Source organism: Aulonocara stuartgranti (genome assembly GCF_965226115.1).
Source record: "Aulonocara stuartgranti genome assembly, chromosome: 13".
NCBI lineage: Eukaryota > Metazoa > Chordata > Actinopteri > Cichliformes > Cichlidae > Aulonocara > Aulonocara stuartgranti.
This window is the reverse complement of record NC_138949.1, coordinates 19,310,221-19,327,355: the sequence shown is the minus strand read 5'-3', so window position 1 is coordinate 19,327,355 and position 17,135 is coordinate 19,310,221. Positions and strand designations below refer to the sequence as shown.

Sequence of the window (17,135 nt, the reverse complement as noted above, 5' to 3'; positions counted from 1 at the left end):
ATTACACTAGCGTTTCCTGTATTGAAAACCATGCAATATCGGATTTATGCAATAAAATTTTGCATAACAGAGGAATAAAGTGAAGCACTTAAATAAAATATTCATATTACATGTAGGCTGAGCTCTAATTAGGACATATTTTTTCAGAAGTAACAACATTATGTTAACAAAGTCTTCCAGCTTGTATCTGCACACTAGATGATATAAGTGTGACTTTTAACCTATCACTGATGGGCTCGTTGCCTCTTTGCTATCGACTTTCTGCACAACTGTGAAAAAAGTAAGTGCGACTGCTCCCCCTTGTGGTGAAAGGAAATAGATGCAATAGTAGCATTTAGTCAGCCACAACGCTAGGAGTCGCTGTCCGATATTCTGAGCATCACATTATCAGACCAGAGTATATATGAGTTGGTTTCGTTTGTTTTCTAGCTGTCAACAAACAGTTGCACGGAGCGGAGCTGTGTGCTCTCTGTGGGACTGCGCACATTTTCTTGTACCGATTAATAATTGTGAATGGAAAAGCTTGTAAGAGAGTGCCGTTGCTGACTGTGTAGCCTAGCGGGATATCGTTAGCAGCGAAAACCGGTGTATGGTTGTTTTATTCAGGGGAAGACTGAGGCGGCTAATCAGCGCTTGTCGACGACCATGGCAGCGGCGACCGTGGTGGAAGCTGACCCGGCGACGAGCGAAGGTGGTGCCGCTTTCTCTGGCGTCCAGAGCCGGGGTTGGGATGAATCCCAGCTCCGAAAGTATTCTTTCCCCACCAAGCCCATTCCCAGGCTGTCTCACACGGACCCGAGAGCAGAAATGCTAATAAACAATGAGGTAAAATTGCTAAGTTAGCTTATGGGAACTTCTAAGATTCGCTAAAATTGCACCCCGTGTTTTTACAGAAACCAAAAAAGTACCGCTGCAGCACAAACATTTTAGTAACAGCTTCATCTAAGAAATATCAGTCTTCAGGTTATCTACCAACGCGGTGACAGTGAAAGATCGCGAACAATCTTAGAGTTTTGTTTAGTGTCCAAGGACACATCCTGGACAGATTTAGCCTTGTTTTATCACAACACTACATCAGCTCAGTGTGGTCAACATAAATCTGTATGATGCATTTAAATTTAGTACAGAGACTTTGATTTTCAAGCTCAAATCCTCAGAGTTCCAGCTTGCCATGTAAGAATTTGGCACTGTAAATGGGTTTTCGTGACAGCACATTACACCCAAAGCAAGATGCTTTCTTTTTCTTCCACATTTGGACGCAAACGTATTAATATAAGCAGATCCGGTATCTGTGCTTTGTGACTTTGCAGAGCTGTTTGGGGTGATCATCATTGTGGTCTACACACAGAAGTGTTTATAAGAATCAGCGTTTCTGTGGTGTCTTATCTGATATAGGTTTTTCACCTCTCCCCAACTTCTTGATGAAACAGCTGTAGGTTAATTCCAACCATAACAAATGGAAGTGAAATGCATGCCTCGTCTGCTTAAGGTTGAGGCTGTAATAATTTCTATCTTGAGCAGGCAAACAATATCATAATACGTCCACTGTCTTTTATTGCTCTTATTCTTTGTTTAATTTAGCTGGAGCCTTTTACCAAGAGACCTCTCTAGACAATAGTTACCCGTTACAGGAGTTTACTGATGGGCCACTGACCAATCATGTATAGGTGCATGGCCTGCAAAGAAGTGAATGGCTTCTATGCAGGCCATTGCATTTAAAAAGAAGTGACACCTAAGTCACTCCCCATAGAAAACTCTAATCACTTCAGTGTTGTCTCACAAGAATTTAATGTGGAATATAGAGCTATAAAGGTACTGTTAACCATATTAACTTTCCTCATTTAAGATATGGTATGCGTTATAAAACTTTATGGAGTAGGTGTATGTGCCCAACAAAAGCATATTGCAAAATGGCACATTAATAGAGCTGACACTTTCTCTGTTTGTAATCAGAATTGGTTTGCACAGAAGTAGATGTGTCATCTTACTAATACTTCTCCAAATAAACCAGCTTCCTGCTCTGCTTTTTATTATTCTTCTGCACACTAATCCATGACAGTTTTCAGCTCTTGAGACATGTTTATCTAAGAATAGTAACAGAACACAGATAGTAATATTGTCAAGCTTACTCACGTTTCACACTTCATTTTTATTACCATATATGGAACAAGGGAAGTGAAAATTTCTTACACATTTTCACACCTTTTCTTACACATTGTGCTCTTCCAACTTCCTCAAAACTGGTGCAGTTATCTGTATTTGGGCTTCAAGATCTCTACTTTGCAAATTGTGCAACAGTTAAAAAATAGTAATATGTATGATGGTGTAGAATATTTAGCAAAGGCAGGTTAGGGTGGGGAAATGCACTCAGAGATAATCAAATGAGTATAATTGCCCCCGTTTATTCATTATCATAGGCATCTTTTACACTGGAATTTGTTTATTTGGTGTTGTCATATTGGAGAGACTGCTTTTAACAGCTGCAGCCATTCTGATTCAACCATTAATACATGAGTGAAAAAAAAGACACATTGAGGGGTATGTGTAATGTAGATCACAGGTTGTGCTAGGAGTGACCCCTGTAGCTACCAAACACGGCTTCAAATGTGACATGTCAATTGTGTCGCCTTATTAGCTGTTTAATGTTAACAAAAACATCCATATTAAAACTACCGACTCTCTTTCCCAGCAGTATTAAGGCAGAGTGGAAAATAATGAGATATATTTAACTATTTTAAAACGACGCACATAAAGCGCGGGCGTAAAAACTAAAGAAAAAAAAAAAGATGTATTTGAAGTAAATGGCAGTTTCCCCCCTTATTTGCTTCCACCTGCCATCTTAATTTAAACACAGACCATAACTAAAGTGTCTATATTTCAAAACGTTACAGTTAGTTGACGGCGTCGAGGATTTACAGCATCATTTCAAGCCTTTGCCACCGAAAATTCTCCCAGTTGTCCGGTGAAAGTGAAACCGAGAACCAGTACAGTGCACAACGTACGAGACACGCGGGCGGCGGGGGCGCGCGCAGCGGTGTACGTTCAGTTAGTCACGTAGGCCTCGTAGCTCAGAGTGTGCTGCCATATACTCCCCGTGCAGCCCGCTGCAAGCTGCTGGGATATATTTATTTTAATGGCATTCAGAGCAGTTATTAAACAAATATTTTGGGAGATTTTATGAACAATAATGCGACAAAATCAACATGGTGATACACGCAGCAACAGTTAATGTTTATTTTTTATGTGTAATTAATAATTTAATTAATTATTATTATTTTTACTTAAAAGCTTGAAAAGTCGCCCTTGAAAGACACTTCAGCAGTCTTTTTGCATTCCTCTTAATTTATGCAGCATAGTTATGTGCTGGTCATAAAGGTGAGAAATGTAAAGTAAAACTTTACATTTTTATCCTACCATTGTACACTCGCTGTCCACTATATTAGGTATGCCTGGTAGTACTGGGTTGGATTTCTAATGGCAAAAAGAACACTGTAATCAAAGATTTACACTTATTAGTGTATAATTACATATTCTAACAGATTGATGCATTTTAACAGCCTAGAATTAGTCCATAAAAAAACAGACAGGGCACAGATTCGCAAAAGCCACCAAGTTGTCTGTCTTCAATACAGTAGTTGTTTGACTATTTAACAGTTTTACATGTATATTTTCATTATGTCTCTGTTTTCCCTCTTTTCCACTCATCCTCTTCCTTCTCACCCCACGTTTCATCTCCTGAACTGAAGTCAGACCTTTGAAATATGAAAAAATGCAAAACATGCTTGTGAACTTCACTGATCCATCAACTCATATTGGACTCCTTTCACAAAATTTGACGTTGTCATTCAGAGTAAATAGATGTGGAAAATTGGCATATTGACAGATAAGGTAAACAGTGGACTGACAGCCTGCGCTAATTGCAGACGAACAGTGGCCAGCTGTTTTTGTTTTGGGTTTTTTTGACCTATGATGGCCATTGCAGCTAGGATTAGGCGCTTGAATTGGGTGGAGTAGAAAAACAGAAATCACTTGACTGTAATCTGCAATCTACTGAAGTCTAGTTGTGAGATTTTTCCACGCTGCCATAAAGAATTAAAAGTAGTAGTAGATTCAGCAAGTTGCTGGAACCATTTGGCAGATTTTTGTCCATATTGACATGCTGTTATCACGCAGTTGGTGCAGAATTTTTGGAGTCCCGCCCATGATACAAATCTCCCATTTCACTATAATGGTGATGGTCATCTATTGCATCGAGAGCTGGTGAATAGGGGGGGCATTTGAATGCAGTAAACATTGTTATGTTCAAGAAACCTGTTTAAGATAATTTGCGCTTTGTGACATAGCATGTTAACCTGCTGGAAGCAGCCATCAGAAGAAGATACTGTGGTCATAAAGGGGTGGACATGGTCAGCAACAATGCTCAGGTAGGCTGTGGTGTTTAAATAATGCTCAGTTAGTCTCAGGGGGTCCAAAGTGTGCCAAGAAAATATCCTCCACATCGTTTCACCACCACCAGGAGCGTGAATGGTTGATACAAGGCGAAATGGACATGGTCCATGTTCCAGTCTGGTCTTCTCTTGCTGTATCCCATCTTCAAGGTTTGATGTGTTTTGTATTCAGAGATGCTCTTATGCATTGGGCGTGATGAGTGGTGATGAGTTACTTTTTCCTCCTATCAGACTGAAGTATTCTGACCGGTCTCCATAAACAATGCCATGTTCAAAGTCACTTACGTCACCTTTCAATTGCGTGAAATAAAGTTAGATTTTTCTGTTGTGTTGAAATGCTTTTTATTATTATTTTTTTCAGGAACCGGTGGTTTTGACAGACACAAACCTCGTGTACCCAGCTCTCAAATGGGATATCGCATACCTCAAGGACAACATTGGAAACGGAGAGTTCTCTGTTTACATTTCAGGAAACCACAAATTCCTTTACTACGATGAGAAAAAAATGTGCAACTTTGAGAACTTTGTCCCGAAGTCTCAGCGAATGGAAATGAAGTTTAACGAATTTGTGGATCAAATGCACGAAACGGAGGAAAGGGGAGGAGATGAAAGGTAGGATGAAATGATATTTTAGTCGAAGCGGTGTGTTTGTTATATAGGCGTATCGACAGGGGTGCACATAAGTGGTCCGCAGGTGCGCATGTGCTGTCAAAATAAAAGACACGCACCAGCTAAGAAGTTGCTACGCGCGTTTGCGTACAAAGGTACTGTTTTTGTCCACTACAGTGGGATTTTCATGGCATATTCTGCACCCCATCTCTGTGTTTTCATCATTTGTTTGAAACCAGCTCGCCTCCTGCAACCACTTTTCCGAGAATACGTGCTTCTTTTGCGGTTCGGACTCCTGATATTTCTTTGGAGGTGGAGGAACACCAAAGTAATTGCTTAAAGGAGCTTGCTTCTTCGACATCTTTAAGAGTTCTAAACAAATGTCTGTCCTCCTCCACAAAATCTTATGTACGCAAACGCGCGTTACAACTTCTTATCTGGTGCGCGTCTTTTATTTTGACAGCGCATGCGCACCTGCGGACCACTTAAGTGCACCCCTAAGTATAGAAATATGGTGCACGAGGGCCTCATTGAATGTCAGGGACAAGATGTGTTTGTGCTGCAGGTGTACTTAACAGGGAAGGGTTTTTACACTCACAGCGTAATGCAGCAGAGGAAAGCGGTGGCCATGACTAAGCATTTCCACCAGAGAACCATGGGAGAAGCTTATTCCTGTGACCTGACTTGGCCTGGCAGCACACACACAGACAGATCATTTACTAAAGAGAGCTGACTGTTGACTTGCCGACACGCAAAGCGGCTTTTACCTATTTGGATTTAAACTAGCCACTTCCTTAAATGCTAAATTTCTCTTTGTGGTGTAAAGGAGATGTAGTCAGCTGAAACAGGAGCTGGTAAACAAGTTGTCATTGTACACTATAATGCCAGTGTATTTTATACCACTTTTGTCTCAGGCTCATACATTTTGCATGTGCCCTTTTCTCGTGCATTTCAAGGGTATATCTGCAGCAGACGCTGAACGACACAGTAGGAAAGAAGATCGTTGTTGACTTTCTTGGTTTCAACTGGAACTGGATCAACAAGCAGCAAGCCAAGAGAAGCTGGGGACAGCTGACATCCAACCTCCTGCTCATTGGCATGGAGGGTGAGGCTCTGGCAGCAGAAAGAAAATAAGTTCAAAGTTATTTTTGTCACCCCTGCGTTACATTTTCTGTTAATCTGTCACCGCAGGCAATGTGACGCCAGCGCATTATGACGAGCAGCAGAATTTCTTTGCACAGATTAAAGGCCATAAGAGATGCATCCTCTTCCCGCCAGACCAGTTTGAATGTCTCTATCCATACCCTGTTCATCACCCCTGTGACAGACAGAGCCAAGTAAGTTGTACTGTAGGTGCAGAAATTTGGTCAAATGATTAAAGAATAAGATGAATAGATTGATTCTTGTATAGCGCTTTTCTACTCTACTGGAGTCTATACAACATGCTGGGTTCACCCATACACAGTTATCTATACTTTCTAACTGTCATTCATACACATTCATACTCCGATGGATGCATCGGAGAGCAAGTCGGGGTTAGTATCTTGCCCAAGGATATTTGGCATGCAAACTGGGGGAGCCAGGGATCGAAGCACCAGCCTTCCAATCAGCAGTTGACATGCTCTACCTCCTGAGCTACAGCCACCCCGAAAGTTGCTAAATTTCTTTAAACTTTCAGCAAGATGACACTGTTATTTCCATTTTTTAAATTTTTAAATTTTTTGCAGTTTTAAAATAACAAAAAAAGGAAAGGATCACTCTCTGCTTAATGACACCCTCTTTGCCAAAGCCATACAGATGTTTTTTTTCTTTCCTCTTTCTACTCAGTCTCAATTCTTGTTTGGCAAGTTTTCACCAATTTATCCTGCAAGATGTGTAGTTGTGTTATTCTCTTGTATGGGTCTTGTATGCTCTTCTCCTTTGAGGTTTATAAATATATTGTTGATGTTCACTTTAAGGGCCTGAGGGCTGTGGTGCAACCTGTATTTTGTGTTCCTTGCTGTTATGGATTTTAAACTATCATTATGTGCTTCCAGGAGTTGGCATTTACATAAATGCGTTCTTCCCGGTTAAATGTTCCCATACTACTAGCTGCAGCACAAACCCAAAGTGTGTTTGAGCTGCTCCATTCAGGAGGGGTTCATGTTATTAAGCCAGGCTGCTTATTGGTGTCAGTTTTATTTCAACAATATCAGTTTGGATTTACAAATTGTGTCAGGCTTGCTTAGATGTTACTTTGCAAACTTGCAGAGGTGTTGCTGCACAGTAAGACCGTGCACCACCACTCCAGAGACTGTTAAAATGTTCTCAGTCTTTTGCAGGTCATCAGTGGCAATCCGACATGCAGTTTTCTTGCTCTTCCAGACTTGCCCTGCGGCATTTGTTTGAACTCCTTATTTGCATTACAAATTTGAAGAAACTGTTACCTTTGCTTATCCTGTGATAGCCTTCTCTTCTGTAGGCTATCAGATTTTTATTTTCACAGTGCCAGTATGTGTTTGTGCCACTCTGCGTTTTCTGTTAGAGATGAAATGATGGGTTGAAAGGTGACGCTTGCCCAACATTGTATACTTACCTGTTTGACACGCACAACACACAGAAAGCTTCATATGTTTGACCTCCGGTCCAAAGCCAGCTCCATCCTGCGAAAAGGCTTTCGGCCATGCTCACGTGCAGATGCCTGCACTGTGTCCATATACGCTGCCTGGAAAAGAAAAAAGGCACACAGTCTAATAGTTCATTGGACCAATTTTAGCTTTGATGACAGCATGCGTTCATTGTGGCATCATTTTTATAAACCTGTGCAATGTCACAGCATTTATTTCCAGAGTTGCATTCATGTTTTGCCAAGCTCTTGTGTTGACAGTGGGGGAGTTGGCCCACTGCCTAATGTCTTCTCCAGCACATCCTAGAGATTCTCAGTGGGGTTAAGGTCTCGACTCGGGTGGCCAGTCCATGTGTGAAAATGTCTCATGCTCCCTGAACCACTCTTTCGCAATTTGAGCCCAATTAATCTTGGAAGCTCAGGAAAAAAAGCCTTTGATTAAAAAAACCTGGTCGTTCAGTTTATACACCTCACTTTTTAAATTGTAATTCTCTTAAACCTCAACCTGACCAACCGAAGCAACCCCAGATCATAATGCTTTCTCTATAAAACTTTTTTTAAAACCACATTTCTAACTCAAAGATGATTGTTGAGTTGTTAAGTGATTTTCTGTGCTTGATTCAGGAGAGTAACTTGACCCTTCAGTAACAGAATATTATCTTCGCCACAACCACAGGATGTGTCTAGCTGCAGAGTTGTTTTAGAGATGAGAAGCTGCTCACTGCGTCAGCTAGGCTTAAATAATCTCTTGCTAGCTGAAACACATTAACAACACATTTAGTGGAATTTAGTAACATAATTATTCAAATGTGTCACACCAGGCAGTTGCATAGACGGCACATGAAAACTGGATAAGGTTTTAGTAATATTTTTATTTTTTAATTAGTTATGATTATAAAGAAGCCTTAGCTCCATTGCATTAAGGGTTAGGGTTCTATTTCATTTGCACTTTGCTCCTTTCCTTTTTTTATACTGTAAAAACTGTGAAATACAAAAATAATACAACATTGCATAATATATTGAAAAGAATATTTCATCTTTAACTTTCTAATATAATTATTTTTCACATTTTGATGAGTGAAACCAAACTTTTGTGTGCTGTATGTAGCAATACACCCAAGTTTGATTCCAATGACGTCATTAATGTGATAACATTAGATTTGTTTTATTAATTTACCTTAATAACTTTAATCTGCACCTTTTTAAATGTGTTTTATATTTCATGAAGACAGATGAGTAATATGTTCCTGTTTCTTATATAATTTATTTATTCATTTATAGGTTGATTTTGATAATCCAGACTATGAGAGGTTTCCAAATTTTAAAAATGTTGTTGGCTATGAGGCTGTCGTGGGCCCCGGAGACGTGCTCTACATCCCAATGTACTGGTAAGAATAATATCTCTGTGATCTTTCTATCAATCTTATGTGTGCAAACATTTCTTGGAAGCCCTGTCAGCTGTTGTTTTCATGCTCTCGGCATGGCTTTGTTTTATTTAAGCACTTAGCAGGCTGTTGCAGGATTATCCATCAGTCGTTTGGTTTAGGTTGGCCTCATTAATTAGCCCAGAAAAAGCAAGCGTGACATTAATGTGTCATGTGATGGAGTTCTCTGAGTCGCACTTTCACATCCATGTGAGGAGGAAGTGTGCGTTGTATTCCGCCTCTGTCATTTAAGAGGTTTTAAAACATGATCTTTTCCTTTTTTAGTGTAAAAGTAGTGTCTTGTGTCACTTTGTCACTCAGTACATGTCTGCTCATCGTATTATGCCTTGCTATTTTAGCTAATGTAGCCAAAGGACAAATGAGCTTGTGCCATGGGGAGGAGTCAGTTGTCTGTCCATCTGTCCACGATTCACAATCCACTACTCCGCTTTGAGCATTAGTCAGATTTTGGTGAAATTTGTGCACAGTTAACAAACCCTTTGGTCCCTTTTTTTTAATGAGCATTTTTCCATTTTCTCCATCATAAACTTCATGTGCACTCCTTAGTTTAACCAAATTCTTGCTCCTGATGTACATTTTTCAGTTTAAACCATTTAGCAAGGTTGTTGACATGAGTCTCTGTGTTGACGAGTGATGTCATGACTTGCTGTATGTGTTGCATAGCACTTGATTTCCTTCAGATCAGGGGTGTCAAAAATCATTTTACGTCATGTGTCACATAAAGCTCAGTTTCATCTTAAATGGGGTGGACCAGTAAAGATGTTGCCCAATATCTCGTATAAAGAAATACACCTCAAAATTGTTACTTTGAGTGTGAAGAAGGTTACCTATGTATTTAATGCCAAATGTGTCTTAAGAAAAGTACAATTTCATCAATATATCTGTTTGTCAACATAATGCTGTGGTAAATCAAATGAACCGGTCAGCAGGGCTTGTACTGTAAAGAAATGAAAGACGGTTCCATTATTTACTTTGTAAAATCATTGGAAAAAAACCCCCCAAATCCTATTGTAAATGGTTTTAAAATGAATACTAACAATAAAAAAGTAAAATTTTCTTGCAGTTGGTGTTTATCTGTTGAGCTACTTGGTGTATGGCAGATTATAGGTTATTACAGGTTACGTCTTGGTATAGACTAAAACTAATGAAAATGCAGTTAAAGGCTCAAAAGTTTTGGCCTCCTCCTTTAAAATACCACCTTTTCCAAAAGCATCCTGTGGGCTGGATTGGATCCTTTGGTGGGTTACCTCTGGCCCACGTGTCGTACGCTTGAAACCCCTCCTGTACATGGATTATGATCTTACTGGTCTTGATCATGGAGGACGTGGTCATTAAGAAGGCAGCGTAGAGGTCTTCTTGCCACCATTATGCATTAAGCGCTACATAGCACTGAAACTGCGCTTTTAAAAGTTCTTAATGATCTTTTATTAATTGCTGACTCTAGTAACTCTGCCATTTTTGTGCTTTTAGATATAAGTGTGGCATTTGATACAGTAGATCGTGGGATTCTCTTATCAAGACTGGAGAGCTGTGTGGGTATTAAAGGAACTGCACTTGAATGCTTCAGATCCTATTTAATTGATAGAAGTTTTTCTGTCAGGTTTGGTGGCTCTTCATCCACATCCACTTACCTTACATGTGGGGTTCCTGAGGGATCTATCCTGGGCCCAGTACTCTTTTTCCCTTTACTTGCTCCCATTAGGCTCTATTTTCAGGAAACACGGAATCTCATTTCACTGTTATGCAGATGATTTTCAAATTGACTTTCCTCTTAAAAATAATTCTACGGACTCTCTAAAAGTGTTGCTAGACTGGCTCGATGACATTAAATCATGGTTTGCATTAAATTTTTTGAATGTAAACGACCAAAAAACTGAGATTGTACTATTTGCAGTGCTTGCAAAGAATCTCGGAGTGTTCTTTGATAGCAGCTTTTCATTTGAGAAACAAATAAATTCTGTTGTAAAAGCCAGCTTCTTCTAGCTCAGGGCACTTGCAAAAACTAAGAACATTTTGTCATTTGCTGACTACATGCATTTATTTCATCCAGGCTTGACTACTTGGCTACTGTAACAGTCTTTATTTTGGTATCAGCCAGGCTCTGCTCTCTCGTCTTCAGCTAGTTCAAAATGCTGCAGCTCGACTCCTGACCGGCACACGTAAACATGACCATATTTCCCCAGTCTTGGCTCATTTACATTGGCTTCCAGTACGTTGTAGAATTGATTTTAAGATTTTATTGCTTGTTTTTAAATCCCTAAATGGATTAGCTCCATCATACCTCTCTGATCTGTTAACTAAAAATACTCCTAGTAGAACTCTCAGGTCAGCTGATAAATTACTTCTAGTTGTCCCTAGAAGCAGGCCAAAAAACAGAGGAGATCGGGCCTTTGCGATTGCTGCAACCAAACTTTGGAACAGTCTGCATCTTGAAATTAGGATCTCTCAAACACTTGACATTTTTAAAACCCGTTTGAAAACACATTTCTACGCTCTAGCTTTTAATTGTCACTGAGTTTTGTTCTGTTCTTTGTGTGTGTTTGATCTACTTTTTTACTATGTACAGCACTTTGGTCAACCTGTGTTGTTTTTAAATGTGCTTATAAATAAATTGATTGATTGATGCTAACACCAGTAATGCACAGACAACCAATGACAAGAAAACATATCACTTACTTTGTGTACTTCACACATTACAAGAAATTGGGATACTGGGGTACTACACCATTGACATTCTGTTTTATTTTCACTTAGACTGCTTGTAGTTTCTTACTTGCATTTGTAATGCTGGGATTAAGTGATGGTTAATTTTGCTCTAACACATTCAGTTCACTGGATTTAGTTGATTGTATTTTTCTTCTGTCTTCAGGTGGCATCACATTGAATCGCTGCTGAATGGTGGAGTGACAATCACTGTAAACTTCTGGTACAAAGTATGTACAGTTACTTTAAAACATGTGGTATATTGCCACCACATGTCTGTTCATGATTGCTCAGCTATTACATGTACTTCCAGGGTGCCCCCACACCTAAGAGGATAGAATACCCTCTGCGGGCTCATCAGAAAGTAGCCATCATGAGGAATATTGAAAAGATGCTGGGAGAAGCACTCGGAGATCCACATGAGGTAAAAAAAAGAAAAGAGCGGTTTCTAAAGTACTGGCAGTGTACATGACTGCACAAAGTTGCACATGAATGTCACATTGCCTGATTCTAGAACATCAAATAAGATCCACATTTAGGTCACCTGTTACATGAAATCACTGGGGCATGCTGACCCTTCCAGCAACCCAGTTACTGTGAATATTTATGGCTTACCTGATTTAGTACAGAGGAAAGATATATATGCAGTTCAGGACAATGCAGTGAGCATAACCGTGTAGTAAGAGTACGTGATGTAGCTTATCCTAAACAAAAAAACCCTTTTTCTTTTACTGTAGGTCGGACCTTTGCTGAAAACAATGATCAAAGGGCGATACGAGCAGGATCTTAGTTAGACCCCTACCCTTAAAAACTGCTGACTAGACTGCTTTGGAAACTGTGTGCATGTGATGCTGACACTGCTGTGTGTGTGTAAGCACTGTCTTTGGAGCTACGCATCACTGCATGGCAATAAGCGGCCATCATGAAAACGTTGTGCTTCAGTCTTCGAGTGCCATTGTCATTGGAAAAATACAAAAGCAACAGAAGAAACATCGATCAAACATTCATGTTCTCGTTTTCTTTTGTCTATTCGTACCGATCTGTCAGAGCTGTCTCAGTTTTACAATTCAAGCTGTTGATTGTCTGAAATTGGTAGAGAAGCATTGTTATTTTAACCACTAATGAAAGAGTCAGAGGGGTATTATATGTACAGTGCACATCAGGATATTTGTCATATACATGGAGTAATACAGTTTTGGCTTGACTAGTAAATTTCATTTCATTATGTTGTAATAATCATAATCTTTATTGCAATTCAAAGACAGCTTTACAGCTGAGGTTTTTGGGAATATTTATCTGCGTTTCCTCTATGCCTACCTAAGACTTGCTTCGGATACGATCAGCAAGACTTCTCGTTTAAAAAAAGAAAAGAAAAAAAAGACATAGGCACAGATGTTAATGCAGTACAGTAATATTCAAAAGTGTTTTTTTTTTTTTTTTTTTTTTGTGGGGGGGTCATATATTCAGCTGAAGGAATATGTCACATTCTTTTTAGCAGTGATTTCTTTTCCTTTGTGTGTGTTATAAACTGCTCTTTGAGTTTTTACTTCAAGGCCTTTCTTTGGGATGGGCTACTCTGCACACCAGTATCAGGAGAAGTGGGTACTTGAAATGAGCTGATCAGTGCAGATTTAGTTGCAACTTTTAAGAAAGAAAATATGAAATTTGTGGAAACCTCTTAGAACAATTACACATCATGTTGTCTTGGGTTAAAGGGTGTAAAACCGGTTTAAAACAACTCACATGTTAAAATGCTATTAGTTTAGTGAACTAGCAGGAAAATGTGTGGAATGTAGCTCAGTATCAACCATTGCAGTGCAACAAAGAAGCACCACCTAGTGGTTAGGTTTGCATTTGCTTTTCAAGCTTGATGTGGACTACAGTACACTTAATCAGAATGTTATATTACATACGTCTATTTTGAAATTAAATGATTCTGTAATGTATACAAACATTTAATTCCTGGTGAAAATGCTGTATTTGCATCTGTAGATGAGAAAAATGTATTTTTACTTTCACACAAACAGGTTTGTAAGATCTTGACGCGAGAGCGACTTGAAAGATGGCTGTCATAGAAGTTTAAGCTGCTCTCTCGAGTTGTTATTAATATGTACATTAAATAAAAGGGACACCATTTGGTACACGCTGTGTGGCCACGGTATTAAAAGCGAGTACAGTGGGGTACGGTGGCTTGCGCACGTCAAATTAGCATCCACACGAATGCTACAGTAGGAGCATGGTTTCGCAGAACAGTTTAACTTAAATATCAGTGGCTTTAATGTTGTGGCTGACTGGTGTCCTGTGCAGTATGTGCCAAACCAACCAGTAGATGGTATCTTCATAATGTAACTGAATAAATCAGTGAGATGAACCCTTGAAATGGAAATATACATATATTGTCAATATTTTTTCATTTCTTTCTGCTCAAGGTTCAGCCTTTAAACTCCTGATAGTAATCATCATTTGTTCTTCTCACAAATTGTGCAGTGATCAAACGTTGAGTACTAATTACTCTGTAAAAATAAGACTGTTTTGCTAGGGTAATTAATTACTGTGCGTGCCTTGTCTTAAATGGGCAGGGTATTAAATGTCACAAGATTATTATTATTTTTTTTTAATTTTCCAATTTTATAGTAAAAATGCTTGTTGTCACTCTGGCATTAAGCTGCTTTAAAGATGAGAATGATTTTATTTGCAGAGATAGTTATGTTTTTTTTTTTTTTTCCCTTTTTTATTGATGGATGCCTGTGGTTTCTTTTTTTTTTTTAAATGTCATCTCCTTGTTCTTCTGATTAAAGTTTGTTTGTTCTTCTTCTTCTTCAGAGTTGACTGATTACTGAAAGCTGTGAAATTAAATAATAAACTTAAATATTCAAATTTAGCACCTTATGTATGTACATGAATAAATAGACACAACTCATATGGTAGTCTACAAAATTAGTATTTACTATAAATTGTGCGTCAGCAGTTTCTCAGAGCGAGGAAAGCTGTTTCGGTTGTCACTATAACAGCTTCAGGGGATCCATTCCATGCTCTACAGTAACACCATCATACAGTATTTAAAGATAACATTGCTGCCGATAAGCACCAGAAACAAGACATCTTTCCAACACCCAGCTGTTACACTACACCGAGGGGAAAACTATATACCATCCATTTAGAACAAATGCTTATAGCTGGTCCAAATGGACGCAGAAAGAAACACAAAGCATATATCTAAAAGAAAACCCCATTTATCCTAATCTACAACTAACAAGAAATCAGAATCCAATCAGAGGAAAAAAAAACATCCACAATCACATGCGAAGCAAACCTCACAGAACACAAACGAGATGAGAGGCGCTGTGACAAGAGAACCACTTCGGTAATATGTAAACGGACCCTGAAAGCACATGATCTATTATCACAAATACATGATTGGAGAATTTGAAAATCTAAACATCTCTATCAAAAATAAAGGTAATCCTGTTGGAATGAACTTTAAAATGAAGTCATCCAGCAGCATTTTTTACTCTGCATTAGGGGTGTGAAAGAAAGCACACACACAACTTCGTAATGTTAGAAAGTAGAGTGCTGCAGTTGTTTGAACATGTCTTGAAAAATGAATTTATATAGCATACGGACATGTTTTCAGCTGGGTAAGGCCTGTGAAGTGTACGTCCTCCTTTATTAGGGATGAGCTGTGAATCCGTAGGTTGTCAAATCTCACTTCTGTCAGACTTCAGATCAAGTTATTGTAATGCGTTTTCTTCCCCTCTGGTTTTAAATTCAGTACTTAAACAGCTAGGTTGCAGAGTTAAAGACGCCAAGATTTTTACTGGGAGTAACCAAGATGGACAGAATTAGAAATGAGTACATCAGAGGGACAGCTCAGGTTTAGCTGTCTGGAAACAAAGAGGCAAAGCTGAGCTGGTTTGAACATGTGCAGAGGAGGTGATGAAGATGGAGCTGCCAGACAGGAGAAAGAGAGTAAGACCTGAGGCGATTCAACAATGTAGGGAGATGCAGGGGACGATAGTGTTCTGTGGCAAAACAACCAAAATACCGTAAAACTTTGCATATTAAAACATCCTTTTGCCCTAATACGTGTGTGAGAAAGTGGTTAAAGTAAACAATCAGGACTTCCTCTTATGGACTGAACAAACTGATTTAAAATTCAAGGCCTGAACAAACATATCTGCAGCACTCCTACTGGCTACAATACACAGTTAGGTGCATAATTTGTTGGACAAAGACAATTTTTGTAGTTTTGAGTGTGTACACCACAACTGAAAGACCATAGAAAAAAAAAAACAAAAAACTAAAGGTCACAATGGCAATTATTTACATGGGTAAGAAAAGCAATTTCATCAGCATATCCTCCATTTTCACAAACTGCAATTAATTCATCAATTTAAATACAGCAAGTTTAAAACAAGTTGTAAACCACTGATTACACAAGAACAAGGAGGAAGGACTTGACTTTACCAATAAACATCTAAGACTAATGTTTTAAATCATCACGATTATCTTATTTAAAATCCACCGTGGTGGAGTGCAGAGGCAAAACTCCAACAACAGTGTCCTTGTCCAACAAACTCTGGACCTAACTTTAAACTAAATGAAATTGGCCTCTTTGAATCAATATGTACATAAAACAGCTGATAATTCTAATGTCCAGAAGAAACTTTACAGCACCACTAAAACTTAGTTACAGAAATCAATATAGGTTCATTCACAATGTCAGTACGGCTTAAAAAGAAAAATGCATAAAAAAAAAATAAAATTAATTTTTTTTTAAACAAACACAACCTCAATACTGTCAGAACAACATCAGACCTGCTGAGATGGCCAAACGTAGATAGGTTAGGCTGTTACAAACACACACAAGAACGCAAGTCACAACATCCTGACTGAAATATCTGTTTCAGTTTTTCAATAAAAAACTGAAACACTGTAATCCAACGTTTTAACCAAGGCATGAAAAGGTAACTTTTTTTTTTTCCTTTTCCAAAAGAAGCTTCTGACAACACTGCAGATGTCAGCTTTTAATTGGGAAAAAACAAACAAAATGTAGGCTAAATGAAATTAATAAATTAAAAATAGTGTAAACAATACTGTCATTAGCTGCTCTTTCAGAACTGTGCTCGTCATCAATGGAATCTGTACTTTCGCGCTGGCTTGAGGTTGACATATGTCTTCTTCATGTCCTCGGTCTCGTCCTTCTTCACGAGCTGATACCGTTCTCCTTTCGTGGTTACCACCTGGTTACCGTGGTACCGAACTAGCTTCTTTGGAGCCTGTCACAACAGAGTGCACCTGGATTTAGAGGCATGAAACAGATTT

The 17,135-nt window shown here is 38.9% G+C and overlaps 2 protein-coding genes across 5 annotated transcripts in view; one reads left to right on the top strand and one right to left on the bottom strand.

The window, feature by feature from the left end:
* Positions 1-17,135, bottom strand: part of cuedc2 (CUE domain containing 2) — a 301,441-nt gene that overhangs the window by 282,099 nt on the left and 2,207 nt on the right. For 3 of the 4 annotated variants that reach the window (XM_082556318.1, XM_082556316.1, XM_082556317.1), the window contains exon 9: positions 14,510-17,089. In XM_082556318.1, coding sequence (XP_082412444.1) covers positions 16,943-17,089 — 147 coding nt within the window. In that variant the 3' untranslated portion in view covers positions 14,510-16,942. Of the gene's footprint in view, positions 1-14,509; positions 17,090-17,135 lie in introns of those variants that run through there. The other variant, XR_014280354.1, reaches the window with a different exon arrangement.
* hif1an (hypoxia inducible factor 1 subunit alpha inhibitor) lies at positions 405-14,632 on the top strand. Its single transcript, XM_082556314.1, has 8 exons — positions 405-825; positions 4,810-5,060; positions 6,014-6,162; positions 6,249-6,394; positions 8,944-9,050; positions 11,977-12,040; positions 12,124-12,234; positions 12,548-14,632. Exons 1-8 carry the CDS (start codon positions 646-648, stop codon positions 12,602-12,604), a joined length of 1,065 nt encoding a protein of 354 aa, XP_082412440.1. The 5' UTR covers positions 405-645; the 3' UTR covers positions 12,605-14,632.

What these genes read in the sequence shown, in the direction of transcription:
- hif1an (XM_082556314.1), top strand. Translation starts at nt 646, where the DNA reads ATGGCAGCGGCGACCGTGGTGGAAGCTGACCCGGCGACGAGCGAAGGT. An exon ending in CCTGTGACAGACAGAGCCAA is followed by an intron (nt 6,395 to 8,943) that starts GTAAGTTGTACT and finishes ATTCATTTATAG; the next exon opens with GTTGATTTTGATAATCCAGA. An exon ending in CACTCGGAGATCCACATGAG is followed by an intron (nt 12,235 to 12,547) that starts GTAAAAAAAAGA and finishes CTTTTACTGTAG; the next exon opens with GTCGGACCTTTGCTGAAAAC.